General features: G+C 44.9%; 1 protein-coding gene across 3 annotated transcripts in view; it reads left to right on the forward strand.

The window, feature by feature from the left end:
• MYO1D (myosin ID) overlaps positions 1 to 27383 on the forward strand; it is a 110083-nt gene that overhangs the window by 12236 nt on the left and 70464 nt on the right. For 2 of the 3 annotated variants that reach the window (XM_061343195.1, XM_061343197.1), the window contains exons 2-13: positions 14479 to 14687; positions 15545 to 15638; positions 16349 to 16514; positions 18047 to 18100; positions 19049 to 19144; positions 19488 to 19604; positions 20774 to 20977; positions 22058 to 22203; positions 22286 to 22400; positions 23093 to 23263; positions 26275 to 26345; positions 27015 to 27089. In XM_061343195.1, the coding sequence (XP_061199179.1) occupies positions 14479 to 14687; positions 15545 to 15638; positions 16349 to 16514; positions 18047 to 18100; positions 19049 to 19144; positions 19488 to 19604; positions 20774 to 20977; positions 22058 to 22203; positions 22286 to 22400; positions 23093 to 23263; positions 26275 to 26345; positions 27015 to 27089 (1518 nt within the window). The remainder of the gene's footprint in view (positions 1 to 14478; positions 14688 to 15544; positions 15639 to 16348; positions 16515 to 18046; positions 18101 to 19048; positions 19145 to 19487; positions 19605 to 20773; positions 20978 to 22057; positions 22204 to 22285; positions 22401 to 23092; positions 23264 to 26274; positions 26346 to 27014; positions 27090 to 27383) is intronic. The other variant, XM_061343196.1, reaches the window with a different exon arrangement.

Genomic DNA, 27383 nt, shown 5'->3' on the forward strand with positions numbered 1-27383 from the left:
GTTTTGTGTTGTTGAACTGCCATGGAATTGCATTTCTTGGGGGCTGTGCAGATCTCTGAGCTGATGGGATGGGGCACTGGGGGGAAAACAATCTGGAAACTGTGCTATGAGGGCTGCCCAGAGAGCACAAACTGACCTGATCAGGTACAGAAAGTAGCACCAAAGTTACTAGTGTTGTGATCTCTTCTGAGAGCATCATCATCTGAACCGTCCAGAAGGAAGGTGAAAGTTCCTGATGCCTTCCCCAGAGCAAGATCTTCCTGCCAGAATGTTCATCACCAACAGCAGTGTCTGCAGTTGGTCTCGCATGGCAGCTGTCAGGTACTGGTGTGATGAACTTGAACACACAACTGGAAGCACAACATCAGGGAAACCTTTAGTTTCATGTTATCCAAAGTGCTTTGAGGCTGCTGCTTGCAACATCATTGCTGTCTTCACGTGGAATAGCCCAGGAGGTGGCTCCCAGCTGGGACATTTTGTGTGGCTTTACCCAGCCTGAGGTGGAAGCAAGCCTGCCACCAGAGGATTGTGCAGGGATCAAGAGGTCTCATAATGCTGGCTCAGCTGAGGTGGTTTTAATTTTTTTTTCCTGGTATTAAAAATAATTAAGAACCTCCTTAAGTTCCCTTTAAGCAGCTACTGCATTTTCTTTTGGGTTTTTTTTTTAATCTTTGCCCTGACTGGAGTCAGGGCAGTCTGGAATAATGTGTGTGGAATCGACAGGCCTGGTTTTTGTTGCATACAGTTTTCCTTTGAGATGACCTTTAAGCCTTGTGTTAGTTGCATTTCCATTTAGGGAATCCTTAAACTGTTCGGTATTAGTAGGGGGGGGACACCAGATAGAATAAAAATATTGAAAGTTTGTCTTCTGAAAGTGAAACAAACATTCTTGTGTGTCTTCAAAACTTCACCCAGAAAATACTATAAACTGGACTGCTTCCAGAGAGGTGATAGCAGGAGGGCGGCAGAAACAGCTCTTGGGGTGAGGAGGTCCTGAGGCAGAGGGGTTTGCACCCAGCACAGTGGCAGGTGACTGCTAAGGGCTAGTGCTGTGCTTATGTCCTGCTCAGCTGCAGCAGGAGAGAAAAGGTCTGGCACTGAGAATGTTCCATGTTCCCTGAAGTATGCTGGAGGCACAGAATTTCTCAAGATCCTGGATGTATTTTAAGTTTTGGAGAAACTGTGCCTTAGAGCAGCACTAGGGAAGGCTCTGGAGAGCAGCTCCTCATTAGGTTATTCTTGACCTCTTCACACATTCAAATTCTGGGAAAGCAAAGCTTGATGAGAACTAGATTGTATCAGGAGCAGTGAATGCATCTTGGAGTTTCACTTTAGTGTCTAATCCTGTTTCAGAAACTTATTTCCTTTTCCTCCCCTTAAGTCATTTTATAATTTGTATGAACTGTTCAGCTGATGTTTCATGACTGTGATGAATATAAACTTTGGTTTCCTCTGTGTTCTCCAGTGTTCATGCCCATAGCAGCGAACAGGGACTGAAGGTGGTCCTGGGACTCAGTAGCTGAGTTCATGTCACCTGAGCCCTCCTGCTCAATCTGTGTGCCTTTCCTCCCTGCCCAGGAGCAGTTGTGGGGAGCGCTCTGCCACAAAGATCCCTCTGCCCTGAGCAGTAAAAGCAGTCCTGCACTCTGGTTTGGTACCTATGTCAAAAGTTTCACGCAGCTTCTCGACTCTACACAGAGTTTATTTTGCTATGGAGGAAGGTCCAGGTCTTCCTGCTGGAGAGTTCTGTGACCCACAGGTCACTGGAACTAGTTTACAGCTATTTTATTGTATTTGTTTACTTTGAATCTCTACAGGATGCTTGTGCCTTTTCATGTCCTGCTTTTTATTGTGCTCATAGATGGCGAGTGTCAGCTGTGAAGGAGGCAGTACCTGTAGCAGCAGCTCTGCCCAGGGCTGTCTGGCACCATGAGGCCAGTAATGTCAGGTTTTTTAATTCAAAACTGACTTTTGTTTGGATGCTTCACTGAATAATCTGTCAGTAGCTGAAATAATACTTTGATCCAGGAGCTTGCAGCAGAGTGGTGCTGCCAGAAATCCCACTTGCTTGTCTGTCATGGTTCCATGATCACAGCTAAGAAATTGCCTTTGCTCATGCTGTTGCCCACTTTGGTCCTGGGTTGCCCTTTCCAGCACAGTACAGTACGTGCTGGCCACCGTGGGTTAGTTCCCCAATGTGAGGGGAAACAGGACCATGAGGGGGCCCTGAACCAATTCCTGGGTTCATGAAGCAGCAATAAAGCTGCTATTATAAATGAGCAATGGCTTGTAAAGGCTTGCAATCTGCTAATGTAGGTTACTGGCTGATACCATTGATTTAGTAACGGTTCTTTAATCTGGTTAGATATTTTGACAGTCCTTTCAGTATGAACATGAGGAATCAATCCCTTGTGAATTTGTGATTATTTCTCTGGGTCATTTTACTAGTTGCAAAACCTGACAAATAAGCCTTGGCTGCACAGCACGTTGCTGCTCCTCAGCAAACTGAAGTTCACAGCCTCAGCAATTGTAATGGTGTCTTAGCAACTGGCATCCAACAAGCTGTAATTTGAAAATGGTACCACTGCTTGGCCAGTGTGCTGGTGGAGTTTAGAAGCTTTTAATATAGAATCATAGAATAGTTAGGATTGGAAAGGACCTGAAGATCATCTACTTCCAACCCCGCTGCCATGGGCAGGGACACTTCACACTAAACCATGTCTTCCTTGATAGCTTTGTTTTGTTATATACTGCTTAGATCTGAGCAGCATGTGATGAAAGCATCACCTCTGCCCATCTTCTTAGCCCTTGCCTTATAATTACTCACTGTCAAAAGCAACTGGTGCTGTGGAGCAAGAGCCTGTGTTTAAATAACCAGTCCCACTTTCTGGGGCATGGTTTGGAACATGATGTAGGGTGTGTGTCTGCAGCTTGTGCATTAACATTTGGTCAGTATATTGTGAAGTCGATGGTATCATACGTGCTGTGGAAGAAGCTTTTCCCTGTGAGGGTGGTGAGGTGCTGGCACAGGTTGCCCAGAGGTGGTCATTGATGAAGAGTGACTACTGGTTTGTGAAAGGACAGTTAACAAAATCTGGCTTGTTTAAACTAAAGGTGCAAATGAACCCCCCAGACCTGAGAGGATGGAATTACACTGTCTGTTACCTCTTCTCCCTCCAGCCTCCCTTCTGTCCCCGCTTCTCCTCACTACCATTTTACCCCCACCAACAAAAGGTGGAAGAATTGGAGGAATAACACTGATAAAGCAACACTGCGTGGCTGAGGGGAAATGATGAGTTATTGTTGCTGCCTGGTTGTACAGGTTGGTTTGTTTTAACATACTGATCCTGGGTTCAGAGCTTCCCCATAGAGTCTGCAGAGGCCACGCAGGACTCCTTCCTCCTGGCACACCTCTTTGTCTGGTGGGTACCTATTGTTCTCCAGAATTGGATGAGCCATAGCCTAGAGGAGGTATTTTCAGGTGAACTGCCTCTTCAAATGGTGTTAAACTGGTTTGGATCCCTGGTCTGTCTTCCTTAAGGTTACATCAACAAATCTGGACTGAGGAAAGAATTTTTCTTGTCTCAGGTTACTGCACAGTTTAGAAGAGTTTTGCATGGCCCGTTTCCTGGAACCGTTGGCATTTTCACTGCTGAACTGTAATTCTTTTAGGACTGAGGCACACATTTCACTACACAAGCAAGTAGCTTCAGAAGTCAAAGCTTGCTTGCGCAAGAGAAATGAAAAAAATAATTAGCTTGGTTTTATCTACTCTGACCTGGGACTTTGAGAGAACTGAAGATAGGGTCTTAATATCCGTCCTTACTTCCTGTTCTTTGCTTGGCTGGGTTTTCTATATGTAGGGCCATTTCCTTACCTGTTAATGCCAGCCTTCTCCAGTTAAAAGGCCCAAGAATGGGTGCTCAAGAGCAGCATTGATATGCAGTCCCAGATTCCTTTGTTCTCAAAGGCCAGAGATGAAAACAGGATATACCTAAATTTTATTTCTTTTCCTGTAAGTCTCTCTTGAATGTATTTAGGAGGAAAAGAGTAATTTTGCAAATACATTCCACTCTCCTTTGGACAAAACCAGAATTTGTAGTAATTTTGTTGGCACTGCATAAAAGTGCTGTGAGTGAAACACTTGAGCCCTGTCCTTATCTGCAAGTCTATCAAACCATTTAGTTGTATCCCAAAGCTATAGATGCATTTTCCTACAGGACTGTACAAGTGATCACTTTATTCATCAGTTTCAGTTAGAAGAGCAAGCCAGAAGAGCCTGTGCTGCATTTGCTAGGAGGAGCCTTGTGTAAATAAAGTTAGTTTTATGCCTATATATATATCTAAAGTGGAAATACTGTACTCAGTGTCGATTTAGATGTGTACACTCAGAGTCATATAGTAGTGACTGTTGCATTGCAATCTATTAAGTATTTAAAATTCAGGTACTAAGGGTTGTGTATGTTGAGGGTTTAAAGTGTGTCATAGACAGCTGTGGTAAATGGTGTGACTCTTGAGCCAGACCTGCACAGGATTTCTTTAGCTAACAAAAGGACACTTTAGGGTGAGGGTGTTGACAGAGTTGCTGCTTCTCACTGGATAAGCATTCATTGTACATGGGTTTTACAGAGCTGAACTCATGGAGTGTCATGGGTGACAGTTGTATTCTGCTGTGGATCACTAGTAGACACCTAAACATGGATTGCCAGCGCTTTCCAAATCACAAAGTATTTTGAGAAGAGGAAATGGCTTGAACCTGCCCGAGGGGAGACTGAGCTGAGCTCTTAGGCAGAAGCTCTTCCCTGGGAGGGTGCTGAGGCGCTGGCACAGGGTGCCCAGAGAAGCTGTGGCTGCCCCATCCCTGGCAGTGCTCAAGGCCAGGTTGGACACAGGGGCTTGGAGCAAGCTGCTCCAGTGGAAGGGGTCCCTGCCCGTGGCAGGGGTTGGAGCTGGATGAGCTTCAAGGTCCTTTCCAACCCAAAGCAGCCTGGGATTCTATGAACCAAAACCTGTTCCCATCACTGCTGCTGACTCTGACACAGCATGTCCTGTATAAACAAACATAACCCGACGCCTCATCAGCAACTGCATGGTGATGACTTTCAGCCTTATTTTCTACACCACCCCCTTCTCACACATCCATGATATCCTATAGCACCTTCCCAGTTTTCTGCATACAATGCACAATTAATAGAACTCTGTACTCATGGCTAACTACACCTTGATCTGTCCCACAAGCCATGGTGCCAAGGTACAACCATGATATTTCACAGGTTTCCTTTGCAGATGCTTGGAGACTCCATCTGCAGTCAGCTGCCCTGAGATGCTGATGTTCACATGCTTCATTGTTCTGCATCTGTTAAGCTTGTGCCGTTCTGAGCTGTGAATGCTGCTGGAGTATCCTGAATACAGCATTGTTTTGATACAGGCCTCCAAAACCCCAAGAATCATCTTGCAGTGTTAAGATATAGCACAGCATCTGCAAGCACTCCCAAAGGCTTGCTTAGCCCTGTGGTAATATTAGAGCTCAAAGAAAATTAAATGCCTTATTTAGACCAATGCAGGCAACACAAATCATGCAAATAATGCACAAGTATTGGTTATGTTTCTGCATAACTAGGGTAGTTATGTAGAGTAGTTACAGTGAGCTGCACCATCTCATCTAAATACAAATAGTGAGTAGTTAGTCCCTAAGCAGGGCTGTCTGTATTCTGGCCATGAAGCCAGGCAGATTTCTTTAGGCATTTCTGTGTTTTACAGCACATTGTGATTTAACACAGCTCCTGTGGATTTGGCTTCTGACTGTCCCAGCAGCACCTGATCACCAGCTAAGGGCTTCAGCAGACAGGCTGCTGAGTTGCAGAGCAGCAGATGAAGATATTCCACCTCCAGCTGCCCTGTCAGCTCCTCTGCCAAGGATCCCCTTCTGCCCTGCCTGCTGAATGGACATGGCTAGACAGCCATGATTGTCACTGACACCATTCCCTGCAGGACAGACACCCCCAACTTTGGGCAGCTGATGTGAGAAGCAAGCCATAACCAACAGAGGGGAAAATTAAGTTTGCAAATCTCAGGCCTGTGTGCTGAACAGGCCTAGCAGGCACCCAAGATTTGCACTTTCAATTAAAGAGCCACAAATATTTTACACAAAGCTTGGTTTAGAAACAAAGGGGAGTTTTTCACTACAACAAAGTGTAATGCTCTAAGTTGAAGTGATGAGTGCGACTGATCTGGCAGATTCAGCATCAGGATCTTTTTGCCTTCCACTGAAAGGACAACTTCAAAAAGGGGTGAAGAAAAGGAACAATACAGGGTACTCTTCAAACATCCTTGTGGATATGGATGCCTATAAGGATGCTGGGGAAGGACTCTTCATTAGGGACTGCAGTGATAGGACAAGGGGTAACGGGTTAAAGCTTAAACGGGGGAAGTTCAGATTAGATATAGGGAAGAAGTTCTTTACCATGAGGGTGATGAGGCACTGGAATGGGTTGCCCAAGGAAGCTGTGAATGCTCCATCCCTGGCAGTGTTCAAGGCCAGGTTAGACAGAACCTTGGGTGACATGGTTTAGTGTGAGGTGTTCCTGCCCATGGCAGGGGGGTTGGAACTTGATCATCTTAAGGTCCTTTCCAACCCTAATTATTCTATGGTTCTATGAAATGCAGGGTACAGTAGGAACGATAAGCTAATGTATTTGCACAACAGTCTTAAGTACTTCACTTTACATTCTTGGAGTGGAAAACCATCTGAGCAGTAGGAGTGTTGTTATTTATGCATTCATCATCCATTGCAAAAGGAGGGAATTTCTAAATGCCAACAGTATGAGCTGTTAAACCCTGATAATGCAAGGGGAACATTAGCAATGTAGAGAAGGACTTACATGGTTTGATTATTGAAACAGATCACTTGATGTGCATAATTGGTTTTTTTTTCTCCTTTTAAATTCTCACTGGAAAGGTTTTGTTCATTTACTTCCTTTTGATTTTACATGGGTGTTCTGTTGAGACAGCTCCCACTCAGCAGCTGAGAGACAACTCAAATACGACTGTGAGACAGCACAAGTAACCACTCAGAATTCCTATGCAGATAACCTGTAAAATATCTACAGCTCATCTTCCACAGCCGAGATGACTGTGACCACACTGTCCTATTTTTAATTCTAGGCCAGTGGAACTCAGAGTTCTGTGAAATGATTTTAAACAGGATCTTTTTGGACAACGTATTAGCCCAAGAATCCAGGCAGGCTCCTACTTCTGTAAAGTATCATTTGTTAGGTAATGAGTATTTGTGGCAACCACCAAAATCATAGAATCCCAGCCTGATTTGTGTTGGAAGGGACCTTAAAGCTCCTCCAGTCCCAACGCCTACCACGGGCAGGGACCCCTTCCACTGGAGCAGCTTGCTCCAAGCCCCTGTGTCCAACCTGGCCTTGAGCACTGCCAGGGATGGGACAGCCACAGCTTCTCTGGGCACCCTGTGCCAGCGCCTCAGCACCCTCCCAGGGAAGAGCTTCTGCCTAAGAGCTCAGCTCAGTCTCCCCTTGGGCAGGTTCAAGACATTCCCTTAGAACCAGGCAGCTGCTGGCTCACTCCCTCTTTTCTTCCCTCCCCCACTTGCTCCCCGGGGGACAGGAAGGAAGGAGAATCGAAATAATGCAAATCCCACAGGTTGAGATAAGAACAGTCTAGTAGCTAAGGTATAACACAAACCACTGCTGCTTCCACCAGTAATAATAATGATAAGGGGAATAACAAGGGGAGAGAACATAAAACTAAAAGGGGAAAAGGAAAATAAATCAGTAAACATGAGTGATGCACAAGTGCTCAGCATCCACCAACTGATACCCAGCCCTACGTGAGGAATGCTCTTGCCTGTCTGGGTAACTCCCCTCAGTTTCTATCCTGGGCATGATGTGCTGTGGGATGGAATACCCTTTTGGCTAGTTTGGGGTCAGGTGTCCTGTCTCTGCTTCCTCTTGGCTTCCTGTGCCCCTCCTCAGTGTCAGAGCATGAGACTGGAAAGTCCTTGATCGGAGTAAAGGTTACTTACAACAACTAAAAATATCAGTGTTAGCGTTTTTCTCAGATCGAAGCCCAAACAGCACTGCACCGGCTACTAAGAAGGAGAAGAATGGCTGCGACTGCTGAATCCAGCACACACGTACCTGACTTTTGAGCTTTCTTTTTACCGTCCTAGAGATCATGTGCTTTTATTTGACAGATTACAAAGTTAGAGGTTATGGGTACATGGCAGTCGCTTAGCTGCTCTCCCAAGCCTGTTCTACTCTTTCCTGGTCAGATATAGGATCACTGGATAATTCACTCTCCGGAGGTCATTCAGGGCAACCTCCTGCTCAGAGCAGAGCAATATCATTTACTGCACCAGGATTTTACAGTGTTCACGTGGAAAGTGTGAGTTTTACTGCTTGACACAGAAATCATGAGTGAGCTGCTTCCCTCCACCTGGGCTCAGTAGCAACTTTCTCGTGTGGAGGGGAATAAAACCACACAGCATTACATGGTGCGTCTCTGGAAGCTTTCCAAAGAACTGCATTTTGTCTCATTATCTGTTACAAGGCTGCTTGTGCCTTCTGCTCTGCTTGTAGACATGTAAAAAGAGGACATGGAGCTTCTTCCCTGCTGGATGAGAGGCAGCTTGGTCTGTCTGACGCAAATAGCAATGAGAGTTCAGTGACTCCCATGTTTAGTGGTTTGGCATTTTTTCAGTGCAAGGTTTAACTTCACATTTCAGGAGGGGGATCTGTATATTAGTCCCATTTCTAACTAGCTACATCTCACAGCTTTAGCTGTTACTCAGCACTCATTAGAGCTAGCTTAGCATCCATCTTCCTTTTCCTTTCCCCCACCTTACAGAGTGGGTTTGCGAAGCTCTGTGGACAACTTGAGGGTCAGCTGTGCTGGAGCTGAATCAGCCTTGTCAAATTATAGTGTGCTCACATGGCGGTTTGCTGAGGAGATGTGGCACTCGTCACTCAGAGTTTACTGTTTTCTTTAAAAAAAACAAAACAAAAAGCAAAAAACCCCATGACAACATTGCAAAGGACTCTTTTAACCTTCTTTCCAAAGCTGACTGCAAATTGCAGCTGAATGAAGTATTTCTCCCCCTGCCCTTTCTGCTCCCTCCACACAGGAAAGGAGTGGTGCAGAACGCACTGAATGGCATTTCCTATTTTGTTCAACTGGCAGCATCTGAAAGCTGGATCCATGCAGCGTAACTGCAAAGAAAATCTTCACCTGCGCACTAAATGAACTTCAATTCCTATTTTTCTGTCCCTCAGGATGGATCAAAGCATTGTAGACATGCATATTCTGGGCTGTGATAGACTTGGATTGTTCTCAGCGCTGGGAGGTAACACTGACTGGACAGTTTTCTGCTGTTTTTCCAAGTGCAGAATATTTTAGCTCTAGTTCTGCCAACACAAATCCTGTTTATCTGAGTTCTCTTGTGCTGAGGATGGTTCGCTGTAATACAGTTCATGAGCAACTTACTGAAAGACTTAAAAGTCATTCTTTTCTGCTGACAGTTGAGTTTATTGCAGTTTACCTAGAATCAAGTCTTTACATTGCCCTGAAATCTTAGCAGAGAGACCTGGCATGGCATATAAAAGACACAGTTGTCTGACACTCGCAGGGTGTGCTTAAAGCAAAGTCATCTCACTTCACAAAGTAGAGGAATAGTTGTTTCTTTGTGTCAGCAGAGCTGGCCATGCAGTCTTACATTTAAACCCAGGTAAATACAGTTTCACTGCCAGAAGTCTACTTAAATTCCCTTTCTTAGTTAACACATCCTAAAGGCCCATTGTTGACTATCCATGAACGTGAGTTTTAATCAGATGTCTTTGTGCCTGTTTGCAATAAGAACAGAGACAAAGCCTGCAGAAATGGGTTTAAATATATATATATTTGGGGGTAAAAAATAACTTAAGATCTATGCATCCCTTTGGGGGAATAACCCAAACCACACAGAGTGTTTGCAACCGGAAAATGAATTGTGCCTCTTCACACACCAGAGGTGTGCAGCTGCTGGATCCTTCTTCCCGTGCACAAAGGAGGGAGGAAGAAAAGCAGTATGCTCATAGGAAATGTCTCAGCTTGTGCTTTGGAGTTACTGGGTAAGTTGGCAACAGCTAATACTTTGTAACCATCAGCTTTTATTGTGTTAACTTTGAGGGTTACTGGGTTTGCTGTTGACTGTCAGTGCAGGCTGGTGCCTCTGTAACGCTCCTGTATCTGTCCTGAATTACTGGAATTATGCTTTTCTTGTTAACAGTTCCTTTCGTGTAAGCCCCTGCTGTACAGTGAAATAAAGGCTGTCTTCAGCTCGTGGCTGACTTTTGCAGATGTTCTGTTTCTGGAGCATCTGTGTAGCACTGGGAGCAGGGAGGGGTGAGAGGAAGGAGCTTTACTGAGCACCTGCTGCTGCTGCTGGAAAGCTCTCGTGTGTCTGTGTGTAGGTAAAGCAGAATGGGATGTCAGCCTGGGAGCAGTGGTAAAAGGGGTAGTTCCAGCTGAGAGAGGGTCTTTTCCCAGGAGAAAGTGCTCCACAACGCCAACAGCTACACTTAAGCTCTCTTCAAGTAACAGCAAATGAGACAGCTGGTGACCTGACATGATTTTTCCAGCAGTTGCTCTGCTCCTCAGACATTACACAGATGGAAGGAGAGATGGTAAATGTGTTCCTAAGGCGCAGTGGCATGCCCCAGCCTGGGATCTCGCTGCAGACAGATTCCCTGGAAGCTGGCACAGGTTATCTCAGCGTGAGCTCAGTTCTGGGCACAGCAATAGTCCTGTAGAGCTGCTGTGAGCCCCATAAGTTTCTGTTTATCTTTCGGTACTGAGGAGTTAGGATGTAAATGATTAATCAGAAATTCCCTGTCTGGTTTGAACTGCGGCAGTTGAGTGGCGATTGCACGGTTGGTGCCTCTGTGTAACAGACTGCATGCTGCAGATGTTGGTTTGCATTATGGGTTCCAAGTGGTGCCAGCTAGCTCTTTATTTGTACTGAGTGCATTTGAAGTTGCATCATTTCCTCGGTAAGAGCAGTTTTATTTTTGACTGGAGTGTTTGTCAGGTGGGAGAAATCCTAAATGTGAGTGCTCTCTGGTGGTGAAGATCTCTGCTTCACTTTGCTGATTTCTGCAGTATTTTCCAATGGCAGTTGGATGTGAACATGGGATGTCTGGATTTTGGGATACATTCTTTTTTATCAACTCCCTTCCCTAAAAATAACAACTGGAAAACAAAGTAAGAGCCTTTATTCTTGCCTTGGCAGTCGTCCTTCTTAGGCAACAATTTCTATCCCTTTAGATAATTTCTGTGACTTACTGGTTTGTAGTTTCTCATTATCAATTGATGGTTGAACAAGGTAATAAAAACTGGTATTCAGAACTTCTCATGAAAGAGCTGATGCTCCTCCTCAAAAGAACACACAAGGATTAAACACAGTGACTTTGCTTTTGGCTGCTGAGCTGGTGGAAGATTCAGAAGATGCTAATACAAGTTACTCAAATAGAACCATTGCAGGGAAGTCTTTTCAGTGTCACAGCACAAGATGATGTGATTTTCCTCATAGGTACAGAGCAAGGTTTGGTCATGGGGGCACTGACCCTCAGGAGTAGGTACAGGGGTTCCTTTTATCAGGTGTGCTGTATATTGCTTTTAATGACAGAAAACCAGTTCTATATGAAGGATTACACTTTTCTTTATGAGCTTTCCCTTGATGGAGTGCGATGCCCAATGGATGACCCTTTCCCAAAATCCCTGGGTGGCTTTGTCATCTGGCTTTGTGACCCTGCCATGCAGAACAGAAAATCTAACACAGCTTGTACCTCCCAGCTCAGACTGCTGCTGTCACTTGTTTTCTTAAGTTTTCACGAGTTCTTCTTGGGCAGGGAAGGGCAGGAGTCTCACACCCGAGCAATGCAGCCAGGAAAACAGCCTCTGCTGTTCTTGGCCTGTTGCTGTGCTGAGCTGTGCTGTCTGATGAAAAGAGGCTTTATCAGCAAGGAGGGGAGACGAGCAACAGCTCCTTTTAGGATCATCTAAGCACAGCTCTGGGATCTTCACTCTGACGCTAAGCAGTAAAGAAAAATGAATAGAGAGGTAAATGTGGGTGTCCGTTGTTCATAAACTCGGTATCCTTAAAACCAAGCTTGAGGGTTGCCTATTTGTCAAGCCCAGAAGTGCATCCCTCTCCTTATCCCTCATCTCCATCTGCGTTTTGCCACAGATTGAAGCCACAATTTGTCAGTCTAGTAAAACCTTCTAAAATTTGACTTTGAGGCCAAATGTGAGCTCTGTTGTCAGAGAGCTGTCAGGAAAGAAAGCAAGCAGTATGTCAAACCACTGCACGTGTTGGTGTTGCAGCAGTGACCCTCCCAAAGCTGAGAGTCCCTGCTTGGGGCTCTTTGGAGGATCCGGCTGTGGAGCAGAGGCAAATCTGGAGGTCCTGCTTACGAGGCATTTGGGGCCACTGAACTGCCAAGGGAGGAAACTTAAACTGTGCTCTGCTGCTGGAAGTTTACATAATTCATTGCTTAAGGAAGAGGTCAAAGTATTGGGTACTGCGATGGTGACTTGGCACAACACTTCAGTAGGGAGGTCTTACTATTTTTTTCTTCTCAGCAGCTAAAACACTCCCCCCTCAACCTCCCTGTGCTGACCATGAGCCTTCAGCCATGTGTCTGGCAGTGTGGTGGGGCTTAAAACCTCTGCTGTAACTTTATTACCATCACTAATAGTGCCCTTTATCATGGTTATGTGCTTGCTGTGCAACGACTTTTGGAGAGCAGTCTATGTTCTCCATTGGGCAAGCAGCCCTTTTTGGACATCCTGTCTCCAAAAAGATGGGCAGGATTCTGCTGGCTTTGATGTCCTTGTAACAGTTTCTATTACATATGTATGGCCCAGTGTGATTTGATCTCCTTAATAGAAATGGGGTTGTGTGTGTTTGGTTTTTCTTGAGCTCTCCTATGTCCATGTAGAGTTCCTCATGTGCTCCAGAGAGGTCAAGAGATGAGGAGCCTGGTATCCGATGTCTGCACCATGTGTGTCTTCTGCCTGTTTGGAGTCTTTCAGCTACCACCATTCCCAGTTGCTTTGTGCTTCAAAGAATTCAAACTAGGGGTGGCAGATGACAAGGACTGAGTGTGTGAGACCTGAGCCTGCCTTAAGAGTTGGGCTGTGATTCTGTATTTCACACCAGGCTTCTGTGCTGGTTGCTTCATGTTGTGCAGTGCACTACCCTTCGTTTTTTTGTTACGACAGTTGCTGAGCTGCAGTCGGTATTGGTAATTATAATGGCTTTAGCACTTCTAAAATAGTTTTTATAGCTTTCAAACAGCATATATGGCTAAAATAGAAAATCTCTTTGTATTTGAAGCTCACTGATGTCTTGGCACATGTGTATCAGGACTAACTGCAGGTAAAACTGAAAGACATTTTGCAATTGCTGTGTCTCTTGCTGAAGTCTTTCTGGAGAAAGCTGGTATTAGAAGCAAAATCACTTTTAGGAAGTGGAATACTGGCTGCTAGATTGGATTTCTGGAGTTTCATTACACCTGCTAAAAGCCAACACTGCCAAGATGCTGCAGGAAATTCTCCAGTGAACAATAGGAAATGTCAAGACTGTCACCACTCGGGGTGGTAATAAATTCTGTAAAGGAACGCTAGAAATTGCGGATTCCCTTAAGGCTTAGAAAGGCCCCTGCACTCGATAGAGGTGGTGTGGTGCCATCTAATGTTGTAAGATTTAAATACAGGGCGCAGGCAGGTATTGGTAGAAATGACACAGTTTGCCTGTTGAGATCTAAATCTGCTGTCATCCTTTCTCCTCCTGAGAAGCAAATGCTGTACAAATCCTTCAGCCATTAATCTGAAATTCCCTCTGTGCTCTCTTGCTAGATAGCTCATTGAAATGGGAATTCCTTTAGAATCAGCTTTTAGCACCTTTTTAAAAACAAATGTCAAGTTATTGTCTGCCTTGTTTGCAGAAAGAACACAAAAGACCAGGTAGGGCTTAGGAAAAGGGTAGTTTTGGGTTGTTTCCACATGTTCTCACAACAGTTTCTCTTCTGCTTTAGCAGCAGTGGTGATATCAAAGTGCTTTCTTGTGCAGAGGGTGGAGTAGAAGGTAATGGCAAGAGCTGTACGGCCACACTTTCCTTTTTGGCTTGTATCTTGGTTTGCTATCTTCCAAATGTGGTTAGACCCTGAAGATTCGAAGAGAGTGCGAGTTCTTAGTGCTTGTAACATCAGAGCTCTGTTTAGTACATTAACGTGCCCTCTCGGCCACATGGGTCAGCTCATATCCATAGTAAATGCTCTATTGTGAAGTTTCAGTGGGGTGGTGGATTCAAGAGCTCACCTGATGAAATGATGGTGATGGCAGCTGCTTGGAAGCCATATTGTGATTTCTGTGTCTGATTCCCTTTTCCCCTTCTGTCTCTTCCTGGGTAGGTTTGAAAAAGGCCGGATTTACACATTTATTGGGGAGGTGGTTGTTTCCATGAATCCTTACAAAAACTTGAACATCTATGGGCGGGATACGATTGAGCAGTACAGAGGAAGGGAGCTGTACGAGAGGCCTCCTCACCTCTTCGCCATTGCTGATGCTGCTTACAAGGCGATGAAGAGGCGATCCAAAGACACCTGCATTGTGATATCAGGTGAGCTGAAAGAGCTTTGCATGAGGATGAGCACTTTGTGAAATTCTAGGCAGCAGCAGAAGAATGATTTGGCTAATGGCAGTGTTTCATAAAAGAAAACTTCATGAATTTTAAAACTGCTTATTTGCATCTGAATCTGTCTGTGGAGACCTGAACTATTATTTCTAGTCTAATTCAAGAGCTGGTGTCAGTCATGAGCTTAACCTGTGCATGCAGAGCGATAACTTGCACATTCTCTGCTTACCCTGCTCGGGTGAATGGAGGTCAGTGTGAGCACGGCTCCTGCCTCTTTAGAGAACTGCTGATTTTTGTCCCTTAGATGACAAGCTGAGGTTTTGTTCTCTGTTTCGATGGCCAGACTGGTGACTCCTCGTGGCCCAAACAGTGGGAGCAGGGCTTGTACCATGAACGGTCACTATCTGGATCCTGGTACTTCATTTCCTTGGTGTTCCTGTGCTCCAGCAGCTCTGAAAAGCGAGCGACCAGAGCTGCTGTGCTCAACAGTAGCCTCTTGTGCTGCAGCTCCCGGAGTGCTGCTGGCCAAGCCTCTGCATGCCCGTCCTTCTCCTCTAACAATATTCCTTTTGATCCTTTGTGTCCACAGGCCTTTTACCACCCTTACATCTTAACTGCTTCTAAGTCAGCAAAGCAGCAACAACCAGGCAGGTGATGGCTGTATTTAGAGAAGTATTGTGAGAAGTATTTTTTTTGTATAAAAAGTGCACACAAATAAAATTGCTTTAAAAAATCCAAGCAATACAAAACCCCCAAATACTCTGGAGTAGAATTAAGAGATGCTGTTCATTTGCTTTGCTATTTTTCATTTGCTGTGTCACCTTTTCTGTTTATGCCCTCAGGTGAAAGCGGGGCTGGGAAAACTGAGGCCAGTAAATATATTATGCATTACATAGCAGCCATTACCAACCCAGGGCAGAGGGCTGAGGTGGAAAGGTAAGGACTTTGCACAGGAATAATGAAATTGTTCTGTTTGTGAGTGTCTTTCTGTGGACTTCCTGTGGCTGACAGAGCTGGGCCAGTTCACCCTGGAGAAGAGAACACTCCTTAAGCGGAGACTTTAGAGCAGCTCCAGTGCCTAAAGGGGCTGCAGGAAACCTGGAGAGGGGCTTGGGACAAGGGCCTGTAGGGACAGGCCAAGGGAATGGCTTGAACCTGCCAGAGGGGAGACTGAGCTGAGCTCTTAGGCAGAAGCTCTTCCCTGTGAGGGTGCTGAGGCGCTGGCACAGGGTGCCCAGAGAAGCTGTGGCTGCCCCATCCCTGGCAGTGCTCAAGGCCAGGTTGGACACAGGGGCTTGGAGCAAGCTGCTCCAGTGGAAGGGGTCCCTGCCTGATGAGCTTTAAGGTCCCTCCCCACCCAAACCAGTCTGGGATTCTATGACGGTGAGCACCATGTTATTAGATGGTCTCTTGTACTAATTAGTTGCTGATTTTCATGGCATTTGCCTGACTTTTTCAAATCCCTTTTAACTGGGAATTTTACAGTATTGATTGCTAAAATCACATGGAAAAGTTTATTTTGAAAGTTTGAACTTTGCCATCAAAGCCCATCTCTGCTGGAGAAATGCCTCAAAAAAGGATTGCCATGATTTGGATATGTAAGTCTGGACTTATCCTGTTCTCTTTTCCATCCATCTATGCTTCAGAGTGAAGAATATTCTGCTGAAATCCAACTGTGTGTTAGAGGCCTTCGGCAATGCCAAAACAAACCGGAATGACAATTCCAGCAGGTTTGGGAAATACATGGATATCAACTTTGATTTCAAAGGAGACCCAATAGGGGGGCATATCAATAATTACTTACTAGAAAAGGTAAACCACCCTCACTTCTAGAGGCTTTTGTATAGTAATCTTTGTAATGTGTGTTTTGCCAGTAGAAAGGCCTTCCAAACATGGTGTGTCAGCAGGTGAATGAGGGCAGAGAAGCTCTTTCAGTCTAAGGCTTTATTTTGCCTCAAGAGTAACTGAAATGCTGTTGAAGCACTGGCAATGCCCCCTTATTTTACCACCCCCATTGTTAGAGCTGACCTTCTAAGGGACTGGTGTTCCTCAAAAGCCTATGGGCACATAAGTCTATGTGCTTTGTTTCCAGAACAAAAGCTGAGATTAACTTAAGGTCTGTGAAACTCCTTTGTAAGTTCCACCCACTGAAATCTCAGTGATGAATAGAAGCAGCCAATACGTGGGGCTGTAAGTAGTGAGGGTAGGGTGAGGAGTGTTCTTCTGGAATAACCTTGTGTGATCTTTTGGGAACTTTGGTTCTATCTGTTCCAGTGATCCTGAGCATAATTGGGTTTTTCTTGTCATTCAGTGGTGTCTGAAAACATTGGAATATGTAAAACTCCCCAGAGAAGCTGGGCATGATCTATTCACAGCTCTGCTTATGTGAGAGACACACGTCTGGCTTCGATTTATCCCTTTGACTGCATCTGCTCACAACATGCTTTTTTGTTTGTGGTTGGTTGTTTTTTTTTTACTTTTGCCTTTATTTCCCTGAAGTCTGTATTCAGAATAAACACTTTATGTTAAGAAACAAAACAACAAACCCAAACATTTAACGTGTGATACTCTAATGCAAAAAAGGGATAGGGCTGCAGCTGCAGTAACTTCAATCCTTATCCTTTATTTCATCTTCTTGACTTCTACCAAGTTAAATTTGTTTCCATTTTGAAAGCAGTTGAGGTTCTGGTCCAAGCAGCAGCAGTTACCAGGCAGTGACTTTTTGCACTCTCCAGGAACACATGCAGTGTAATTCTCCCTAGTTCAAACTTCTAGCATGAAATAAGGTAATGTTGCTTGACTGAATTTCTGCTGCTTGTTTATGCTGTTTTACACTGACTTGGAATGAGTGCTCTGAAGATGGACCTATCGCCTCCTCCCTAAAACAGGACCCTTTGGTAGAGAGAGCATTTGCTCGTACAGTGGCTGGGTGCCGCTGCCCAACCTGTCTTGGGGCTGTAGAAGTGGTTACCCTAACTATGTCCCACGGGACTTTTAATTGCAGTCCTTTTATTTTCATTCCCAGAAATTAAATAACTCTTGAGCTAAAATGACATTTTATTTGACTCTTCCATGAAAGCAATTCATGGAAGAGTGAAATTCCAATTCAAGTTGCCCCATGTGACTGGAAGTAAGACATTGCAGCTGGTCTTTCTGGTCATAGACTTCCATCTCTATGGTCACACGTAGCTAATGGTGCCTGTTACAGACTTCCCAAGAAGTAAGGTTAGTTTGGGGGTGTCCTGGCAGTGGTGAAGCCATGCATTGGTGGCTGAGGAGAGGTGGCTGGGAGGCAGGGTGCCCATGTCCAGGAATATCCACCTCTGTGTTCTGTTTCCCTGCAGTCTCGTGTGATTGTGCAGCAGGCGGGAGAGAGAAGCTTTCACTCTTTTTACCAGGTCTGTATTGGTTTGCTGACACAAGCGACTTTCCTCACCTTTCCCACACATGACACACAAAATATTTAAAGCCTTCACTCCCTTTGTGAAGGGTTCCTTTGTTGTTGCATCTTGGGTGAGCTGAGGTTCTTGAGCTCTTTGGCAAGGCCTGGTCTGGGGAAGGAGCATGAGAAGATTTATTTTCTTCTATTCTCCAGTCCCATATTAACACATTTGTAAACTTAAAAGGTGGCTAACTAAACAAATCTGGTAGAATACTGGACTTTGACTCAATGTTTTATTTGTAATAACTCTAATCCCTCTATTTTCTCTTGAGGCTTTTAGGCCATATGGAAGTAATTTTATGACACTGAGGTGGCTTTCTTCTTTTGTGTGTGTGTGTGTGTGTGTGTGTGTGTCTTTTTAATGTCTTTCGTATTGTATAGTGGTTCCCTTGTGTGTCCTTTGGGGGAAGCGGTTGGCCTATTACTATAACCTATTGGTATAACCTTTATTCTCAGTTTTGCAGTAAGGCAAACACCGGTTTGTTTATTTTCCCCCTTACTCTTTACTCCAGGATGCATGTTAGCACCTTTGTCATTCATGTGCCTTTTCCGTGTTGGCAAGCCCCTGTGAAATAGCAGTAGTGCTTGCCAAGATACAACTGTGGCATGTCACAGATGGAAAAGTGTCTGCTCTGTAAAGAGGTTCAGGCTGGGTTTCTAAACAGTTTTGTCACCCAAAAGGACAGTCATTTGGGAAACCACTTGCTGATGGTCAGAGCCCTGCAACAATGCAGACTGTGTATTTTGCGCCCACTGTCACTCTGTGCTGTCACTCCGGATGCTGCTTCTACAGCACGAAGTTGATGATTTCAGGATTTTTCTTTCTAAGCAGATGAATAAGAAAGAGAAAAAGGAAGGATTTTATTTCTTTCATTCACCTTTTCTTAAACTGCTCTTTGTGCAGCTGCTCCAAGGGGGGTCTGACCAGATGTTACGTTCTCTGCATCTACAAAAGGTTGCGTCTGCATACAAATACATCTGTCCTGGAGCACAGATAAAGGTGAGGGTGTTGTTAATGAGTCAGGGGTAACCTGGCTTAAAATTGTAAATGCTTCTTGGGATACTCAAAGTACTGCTGAGCGGGCAGAAGCTGAGACCAGTATTTGCAAGATGAATATGGAAAAGTGACATCAGTGTGCTATTCGCAATGGAGTTTCTGGGCCTCAGAGACAGTGTGTGTACATGTACATACTGCATTTGTGTCTGCTTATAAAAAGCAGGAAAATTTAGTAGGAGAGACATCGCCTTTGTACATATTTCCCATGGGCTTGTAAAAAATCTTTGCTTTCTCTCAGCTGACTTCCATTAAGTTACTCATGTCCCAAACCTCTCTTTCCCCTCAGTGTTCCATCAATGATGGTGCAGAGTTCAAAGCAGTAGCTGATGCCATGAAAGTGATAGGCTTCAAGCAAGAGGAGATTGAGACTGTCTACAAAATTGTGGCTGTCATCCTTCACCTGGTGAGCACTCTGCCTTCTGCAGGTAGGAGTAGGCTGTTCTTCAGTAGGGGTCAGGGCACTTTTGCTTCCAGCAGCTCCAGTTCCCTTGCTTCAGAAGCAGTTGGAAGATGTGTTGACTGGAAAAGTGTATACAGTTTACAGCTGAACTGTTCCAGTGGTGAGTGAAGCTCCTGGATGAAATAGGCAGTGCAGTAATGATGGAAGTTGACATTTATTCCTGCATATTCCAGATCCCAAACCAGCATACCGTTAAGTACTGGAAGCTGCTAAATGTTCTGAAAAGGACTTGTGTGGGTTTGGCAGTGAGGGGGTAGGGAGATCTCACCTCACAGTCCTTCTGTCCCCTTTTGCCCTCATGCCTACCATCACCACTATGGTTTTGCTGGAGAGAGGGTGCTTCACCTGTGGTGGAGATTTGAGCACAGCCAGATACAGGAGGCCTTTTAATCCTCTGTGTTCTGATGCTGAGGAAATCCTTCCTTCACTTGCATTCTCCTGGGACCCACAGAGCCTCCCACTCTGTGCAGTGTCCCTGTAGCTCAGCTCTTGTGCTTCCTTGAGGAGAGAGGCACTGCACGTAGGCAGGATGAGGGAATTCCCAATTCTTCCTTCTCCTTGGGGCAGTTGTGCACCAGTGCTCGGGGAGGAGTAGAGGCAGAGCATGCAGGCAGGGGGTGAGAGCACCCAGTGGTGTTGCTACTTATTCCTGGCACTTGCAGGTATGCAGTATCAGCTCTGCTGTGGCAGCTGCCATCATTCCAGTCTGTTCATTGATCAGCTTCCCTGGAATATTCGTGTTGCTTTGGTGAGCAGTAGCACTGCAATAACAATTGCAGCCTCATGCTTCTGTGATGAGCTGCAGTGCAAAGGAAACATTCCATCCAGTGCTTGATACTTCATGTAATTCCCATGGCTGGACTCTGATTGTTGAGGCAGTGTTTGATATAAGTTTTTCCCAAACCCTGAGCAGGAATGCTTTGCTGTGAGTCAGGCTTTGCTGCTTCCACTGATGGTGGAGCTCTGTGTGGCTCTTCATGGCCAACCCTTCTGATGTATTAGGCGATTTCCTGGCTTGAATAGCAGCTGGAATACTGGTGAACTAGGTCTGCACTGGGTTGTGTTAATAAAAGGCAAGATTGAGAAACTGAGTCTCCTGGTGCTTCTTGCAGGGGAACCTGAAGTTTTCTGTGGATGGTGACGTGCCTGTGATCGAGAACAGCAAGGTTGTATCCATCATTGCAGACTTGCTCTCAACAAAATCTGACATGGTGGAGAAGGCTTTGTTGTTCAGAACTGTAGCTACAGGTCGGGATGTCATTGACAAGCAACATACTGAACAAGAAGCCACCTATGGCAGAGATGCCTTTGCAAAAGTGAGTTTAAATCTCCTTTCTCTGCATCCAGTTTTGTATGTGATAGTAACTCAGATGCATTTCTTCTGCTTTTGCCTTTTGATTGAGTTGTACTTGGTACAGCAAAGAATGGTGATGCCTGAGGAGGGTGTTCAGCATTGAATTGTCTGTGGAATTGAACATTTTTCAGTGCTCAGGTCCCAGTAGGACTCCTGGGTGATCCAGTGAGTACAGTGCTTTCTGAGACACGGGAAGCCTGTGCTTCGTGTGGATTTATTCCTGAATATATGTGCTTCTGTGTTCTATAGGAGGGTTGCAGAGCAGCACCTTCCCTGGCTCTGAGACATCCTGAGCCCAGCCAGCAGAGGGAAGGGAGCTGCCAGCCTGGCTTGCTGGTCCCGGCAACAGGAACCCATTGAACTGAATGTTTTGTGCAGTGTGATTCTGGAGTTCATTTAGCAGTTGAATTCAGAGAGCAGAGAGTGGAACACCTTGAGCTCAGGTTGGAAGCCCTAAGTGCTTTCTGGTTTTGCAGAGGATACTGATGAGAGAAGGAGTGACAGTTGTCCTTCCTTTGCTAAGAAATAAAGGGAAGATTAGATGAAGTGATGAAGATCCTTGGTTATTAACTTGTTCTCTGAAGGTTGTCTGTTTGTACATCTTCCCAGTACATTTTGAACATGGAGACTTCAAAGATACCTGTGCCTACAGAACATTTTCAGAGTTGAACAGGAGTATTTTCCTTCCATTGTGTTCAGTTGTTACTGTTGTAACTGACCTCTCACTTGCTCTTCAATATTGTTAAGTAATTCTCAGAATGGAAGTTATTAGGCAGCTGAAAAGCAGACTGGAATCAACTGAGGGGAGCTGCTGTACCTACCGACCTCGCTGAGGCTGAGACTGCAACTAAATGAGTTTGAGAAGAAAGACAAGAAACACTTTCTTTATGTTGGTACTGTTCACTTTGAGCAGAATGTTATCTGGAGCTGTTGTGTGGTTGGGGCAGCACCTTGAATTAGGCTTTGTAGTACCACGTGTTGCGTTTACCAGAAAGAGCTACAACAGATGTAGCAGAACTCCTCAGTGTCTGTTCCCTGGCAGGCAATCTACGAGCGCCTCTTTGCTTGGATCGTGACACACATCAATGATGTGATTGAAGTGAAGAACTATGACACTGCAGTACATGGGAAAAACACAGTCATTGGAGTCCTGGATATCTATGGCTTTGAAATCTTTGACAATAACAGGTGAGCTGTTGCTGAGGCACAGTTAGGTGCCTTCCCCATTCCCACAACACTCATCCGTTTTTTATCCTTCTGTTTTTTGCAGCTTTGAGCAATTTTGCATTAATTACTGCAATGAAAAGCTACAGCAGCTCTTTATTCAGCTGGTTCTAAAGCAGGAGCAGGAAGAGTACCAGCGAGAGGGAATTCCCTGGAAGCATGTGAGTGATTTGGCAGGGGAGAGAGAGGTCGGTCTGAGGGCAGTGTACCAGCGTAAGGCCCGGATCTACAGTTGCTCTACATGTAGGCTTCTGTTGAAGTCAACAGGCCATGTGTGCCAGCTGCACTGTCAGACTTGCTATCTGGAAACCAGGCTGCAGAAGCTCACAATTATCTCATCACACTTCTTTTTTCCTGTGGTGTGAGAAAATGAATGACTCCAGGTCTGATTTAAAGCATATTTGTGGCATCTCTGTGATGCCACACACGTCACTGGGTGCTTCTCCTCTGAGTGTTTATGTATGTTGTCTGCTTGTAGATGTTAAAGTGTAAAAATCTTCATTTCTCCTGTTCAAGTGCCTTTCACAATGTCAGTTTTCACTGGGGTGACTGTGCACATCTGAATTTCAAAAGACACCTCAAAGTGCATTCTGTCACAGTTGATTTTTAGCAAAGGTCTTGAGATTTATGTGAGGTGTTTGAAAAATCTCCTTCTCTGCTCTGTGGTGTTAAAGAGTGGCTGGCTTGATTCTGAATTAGTGATTGGCATACTGAAAGTTGCTTCCTTCCCCTCTGAACGGTGAGCCCTGTGCTGTCAGTCAGACACATGATACCTTTCCTTCAGAGGCTAGGACTGCTGTGCTCCTTGTTTGCTACCCAAATCACAAATTTACCCATTCCTTGTTTGTTACAGATTGATTACTTCAACAATCAGGTCATTGTTGACCTGGTAGAGCAGCAGCACAAAGGGATCATCTCCATTCTGGATGATGCCTGCATGAATGTTGGAAAAGTTACAGATGAGATGTTCCTCGAGGCTCTTAACAACAAGCTAGGGAAGCATGCTCACTTCTCCAGCAGAAAGGTAACTCACTCTCTGTACCATCAAGCCTTCCTTTCCTGTGTGGTACATTTTCTAGTTTGAAGGTATAATGGAATAAGTAAAAATGGTTTAAAGGAAAAGCCACTTGAAGGGTGGCTGAGGCTGGAATCATGACATCAAGTATGAAACGCAGTGTCTGAGAGCTGCAGCAGCCCCAGACCATGGAGCTGGTCTGGGTTTAGGTCACCTCTTGAAGCCCCATTCCCGGCAGAGGGAGCTCCAGCATGTTCAATGTGAGATCAGTTTTATTCCAAGCATAAAAGCAGTGTGAGCTTGTGTCTTGACATATCATGATGTCATCTGTGGCCAATGGATGTGCAGCTTGAGCACACATGGTGCTCTGCCCAGGCTGCTCTAATACATAGTGACAGTGAAATTATTCACACTTCTGCAGGATCACTGAGGAGTTGGTGTTCAGCACCATTGGCTGCACAACACACTTGTCTCCTCTTGCTGCTATGAGCATTCAGGCTCCCAGCCTTGCTTTAGCTTTGGTAGAATGTACAGATGAAAAGGCTTTATTTATTCCTGGCTTGGCAGCATACTGAAATCATGGTCACCAGCCTGATTAATCACAGAATCAAATAAAGACCCTTAGTTTATTGATGTCTCTCAGCTCAGAAACATTTAAAATGCACCGTTGGGAATGCTGATCCCCCCCTTCTTCCTTCCACCCCAGCACAATGTTTTATGTAGGTCAGAAATACAAAATTAGCATGGTTGTGTAAGATCTGTGCTAAAGGCTGCTCCAGGGAGGCTCAGTATAAACAATAGGTCTGGATGTGGCTTGTTTGGGTAAAGGCTGGGATGGGAATAGAATAACCACTGTTCCCTCCCAGCCATGGCTTTCCTGAAGTGCCCTTTAGCTGCAGCTCACCTGCCATCTCACCTGCCATTGGCAAATGGGCACCTTGCTTGGGATTAGCTTAGGTTTTACTGGCTTAAGCAGGAGATAAGTTAGGCACAGCGTGTTGTGAATTCAAGACAATGAGCCCTGGGGGGATGGAGTCCTAAATCCTCCACAGTGGGGTCGTGTGGGAAGTGGTCCAGCTTCTGGAGCTGTTTAGTCAACAGATGTAAGGTGGTGGAGAAAGGAGTTCAGTTTCTGATCTGTCCTTGGTCCTGTGGCTGCAAAGGTGAAGTGGTTCCACCATGGAGAGGGCAGGAAGTCCTTTGATGCAGTGGGGGAAGAGGGCTGAATTTCAGAGGGTATATGGGATGCTATAAACTGAAAATTCCTAATGAATCTGTTTGAGTCCTTACCTTCAGCAGTTTTGTGCAGTATAGGAACCATTAAAAGAAAATATTGCCAGTTGCAGAGTTCCTCAGCAGGAGATGGCATTGTCAGAAAACTGTTTGCACAGCCTGACAGGGGAACAAGGAATACTGCTATAAATAATGGTGAGGGAGGGTATGATGTATCTTCCTGGCTTGCTAATTTCTAGTTCAGATCAATATAGCCCTGAAAAACTGGTCCATAAAACTCTCTGCATCATAATTATTTTCCCCCCTCTTGTGTCTTTGCAGATGTCCTTTACTGTATCTAAGGGGTCTTCTTCCATCCCATCCAGAGCTACTGTAGGAAACCTGAGCTTTCCAAGCCAGCCTCTTCTAGCTTGAATTAAACTGAAGGACTTGATTTCATTTCATCATTTGCTTTTGTAGACTGTCTGGCTACTATAAAGCTCAGCATAGATCAAAGCTGTTCCTAAAGAGTTAAAGTGTGTGCTGATGTGTTATGGGAATAGCTCCCATCTTTCTGCCTGAGTTAATGCTTCGCTGCTCCCCTGTAGAGCATGTTGCACACTGGCTCCATGTGGATAAGCTCTGATGGGCTGCTGTGCCCTAAATAGTAGTGTCCTAGTTTATGTTCTGTATGTCTGGTCTGCTGCTGTCTGCTTGGTTGTCCTGGTGAAAACCAAGTAAACCAGGAAAAATAGAAGCAAAATTCATGTTCCAAGAAGAGGGTTGTCCTCCTCTGACTTGGCTAATGGTGATCTAGATCTGTAGGTGTGCAAACTGTTCTGATAGTACTTCTCAATATCACAGGTTCATTTTCTCAGCCTCCTTAAGTTCTGAGCTTTTTAATTGATCTTATACTCTTGAAGGATCAAGTGCAGTGGTAGACAGGCTGTGAATTGCTGAATCTTCAGGTTCTTGAAGGTTTCAATCTCAAGCTCATTGTGAAGGGCAAGGGTATCAGGAGGTCTGTTCTAGTCCATCTGCTGTATCTTCTGAGGTAGTAGGTGACAGTGAATGTCAAAGTGAGAAGAGGATATCAGACAGACATGATGATGATGTGTTATGCTCCCAGTCTCCAGTGACCTGCAGTTCAGGAGCCTCCTGAATCAGAGCTGGTGTCCTTAAAGGGGTTTGTTCTTTATTTTTGAATTGACAGAATTCCACAGCTTCACTGCTCACGTGAAGAGCTCCTTTCTTCCCCTTTTCCTTACTCTTCCCTTTTACGTTACACCTCTTGCCTCCTAGTTCTTGAGCAGCAAAACATGGCGTGCTGTCTTAAAAAACATCATTTTCCATCATCTCGTTGTGTGTTACTGTATTTATGCTGCATTTCTGTCATTTTTTGATTGCTTCATTTCTTTGCTGAGGAGTGATGGTGTAATGGGAAAAATAAGAAGATCCTGGAATCATAGACTGGTTTGGGTTGGACCATCTAGTTCTAATCCTCTGCCATGGGCAGTGCCACCTCATGCTAGACCATGTTGCCCAAGTCGGTGTCCAGCCTGGCCTTGAACACTGCCAGGGATGGAGCATTTACCACTATAGCCTTTTGCAACTTGATTCTGTACAAATAGACATTCTTCTAATGCATCCATGAAAAAATCCTATACAGCAGAGTTCTAACTGGATTTCACATCTACACTTGCACCTATAAAGTGGAATAGCTATAGTTCCCATTTCTGTTTCCAATGCATGTTGCTCTTCCATGAAAGGCCAGGGGTGATGTTTTAACGAATGTGAATTGATTTCAGCTTTGTGCCACTGACAAGACGCTGGAGTTTGACAGAGACTTTCGGATCAAGCACTATGCTGGAGATGTGATGTAAGGTTTCTTCCAAAAGAAAGTTGCACTTTCTATTTTTGTCTTGTAGCCAGCTTGGAAGTGGTACAACATTCTAATTTAGTGCTGCTGCTGGTAGAAGCAGAAAACCTGTCATACAGAATTACAGAGCGCAGCAGTTGCTTATCAATTCAATCTTCTGCTGGTTACTTGCTACACAGGATGGGATTTAGTATTTGAAGTGGAAACAAAAGAAGATGGGAAGAGGGGTGAGGGGAGAGCAGTGCTTCCAGGAAAAGGAGGAAAAGAAAGCCAGCACTGTTCATGAAAAAAAGCTGCACTGAGCTAATAAAATTGTGTCTAGACATTGGTATGATTATATAAAGCTCTGGCTTCTGCAGGCAGAAGCCATGAGTGTAACTTGAGTTGTTCAGGTGCTAGTGGGTGTCTGGGTCACGGTGCTGCAGAGTTCAGGTCGCTTCCTGAACCTTGCTGGGGGTATTCTGTGCTGGAGGTTGGAAGCTGAGCTGAGAGCTCAGTCTCAAACAGTGCTCATGCAGCAAATTAGTGGTAGGTTGGGAAACAGAGCTGGGTTCCTGATTAGCAGCTGCTGTGTCTGTAGGAGCGCAGGGATGCTGCTGCCACACTGATGCAGCAGCTCAGAGACAGACTTTGCTTCTTTGCAGTTAACTCTCTTTTCCTTTATTTTAGTTACTCAGTCACTGGATTTATTGACAAAAACAAGGACACTTTATTTCAAGACTTCAAGCGCCTCATGTACAACAGGTAGGAATAAAAATATTAATGAGGTGAATTTAAACCTGAGCTGTCAGAATCATTTTTTTAGAGCATGGATGCTGGAAGAGACTGACGTTCGCACTGACGCTGCCCTTGCTGGGTGTGCAATGCATGTGAATAAACACTCTGCTTTGGGATCTGAGCTTTGTAGAATTTGATTTTTCAGGATAAAGTCCTTAGTCTGATGGGTTTGTTCTGATCTAACCTTTAATTGAACTAAATTTAAAGTGTTGGTTTGAAAACAACTCATTGTGCGATCAAGATAGCTGTGCAGAGGTTACC

The sequence above is a fragment of the Neopsephotus bourkii genome, unplaced genomic scaffold (assembly GCF_033783945.1).
Source record: "Neopsephotus bourkii isolate Nb327-2 ecotype Australia unplaced genomic scaffold, CSIRO-AGI_Nbou_v1 NB_1821, whole genome shotgun sequence".
NCBI classification, from domain to species: Eukaryota; Metazoa; Chordata; class Aves; order Psittaciformes; family Psittacidae; genus Neopsephotus; species Neopsephotus bourkii.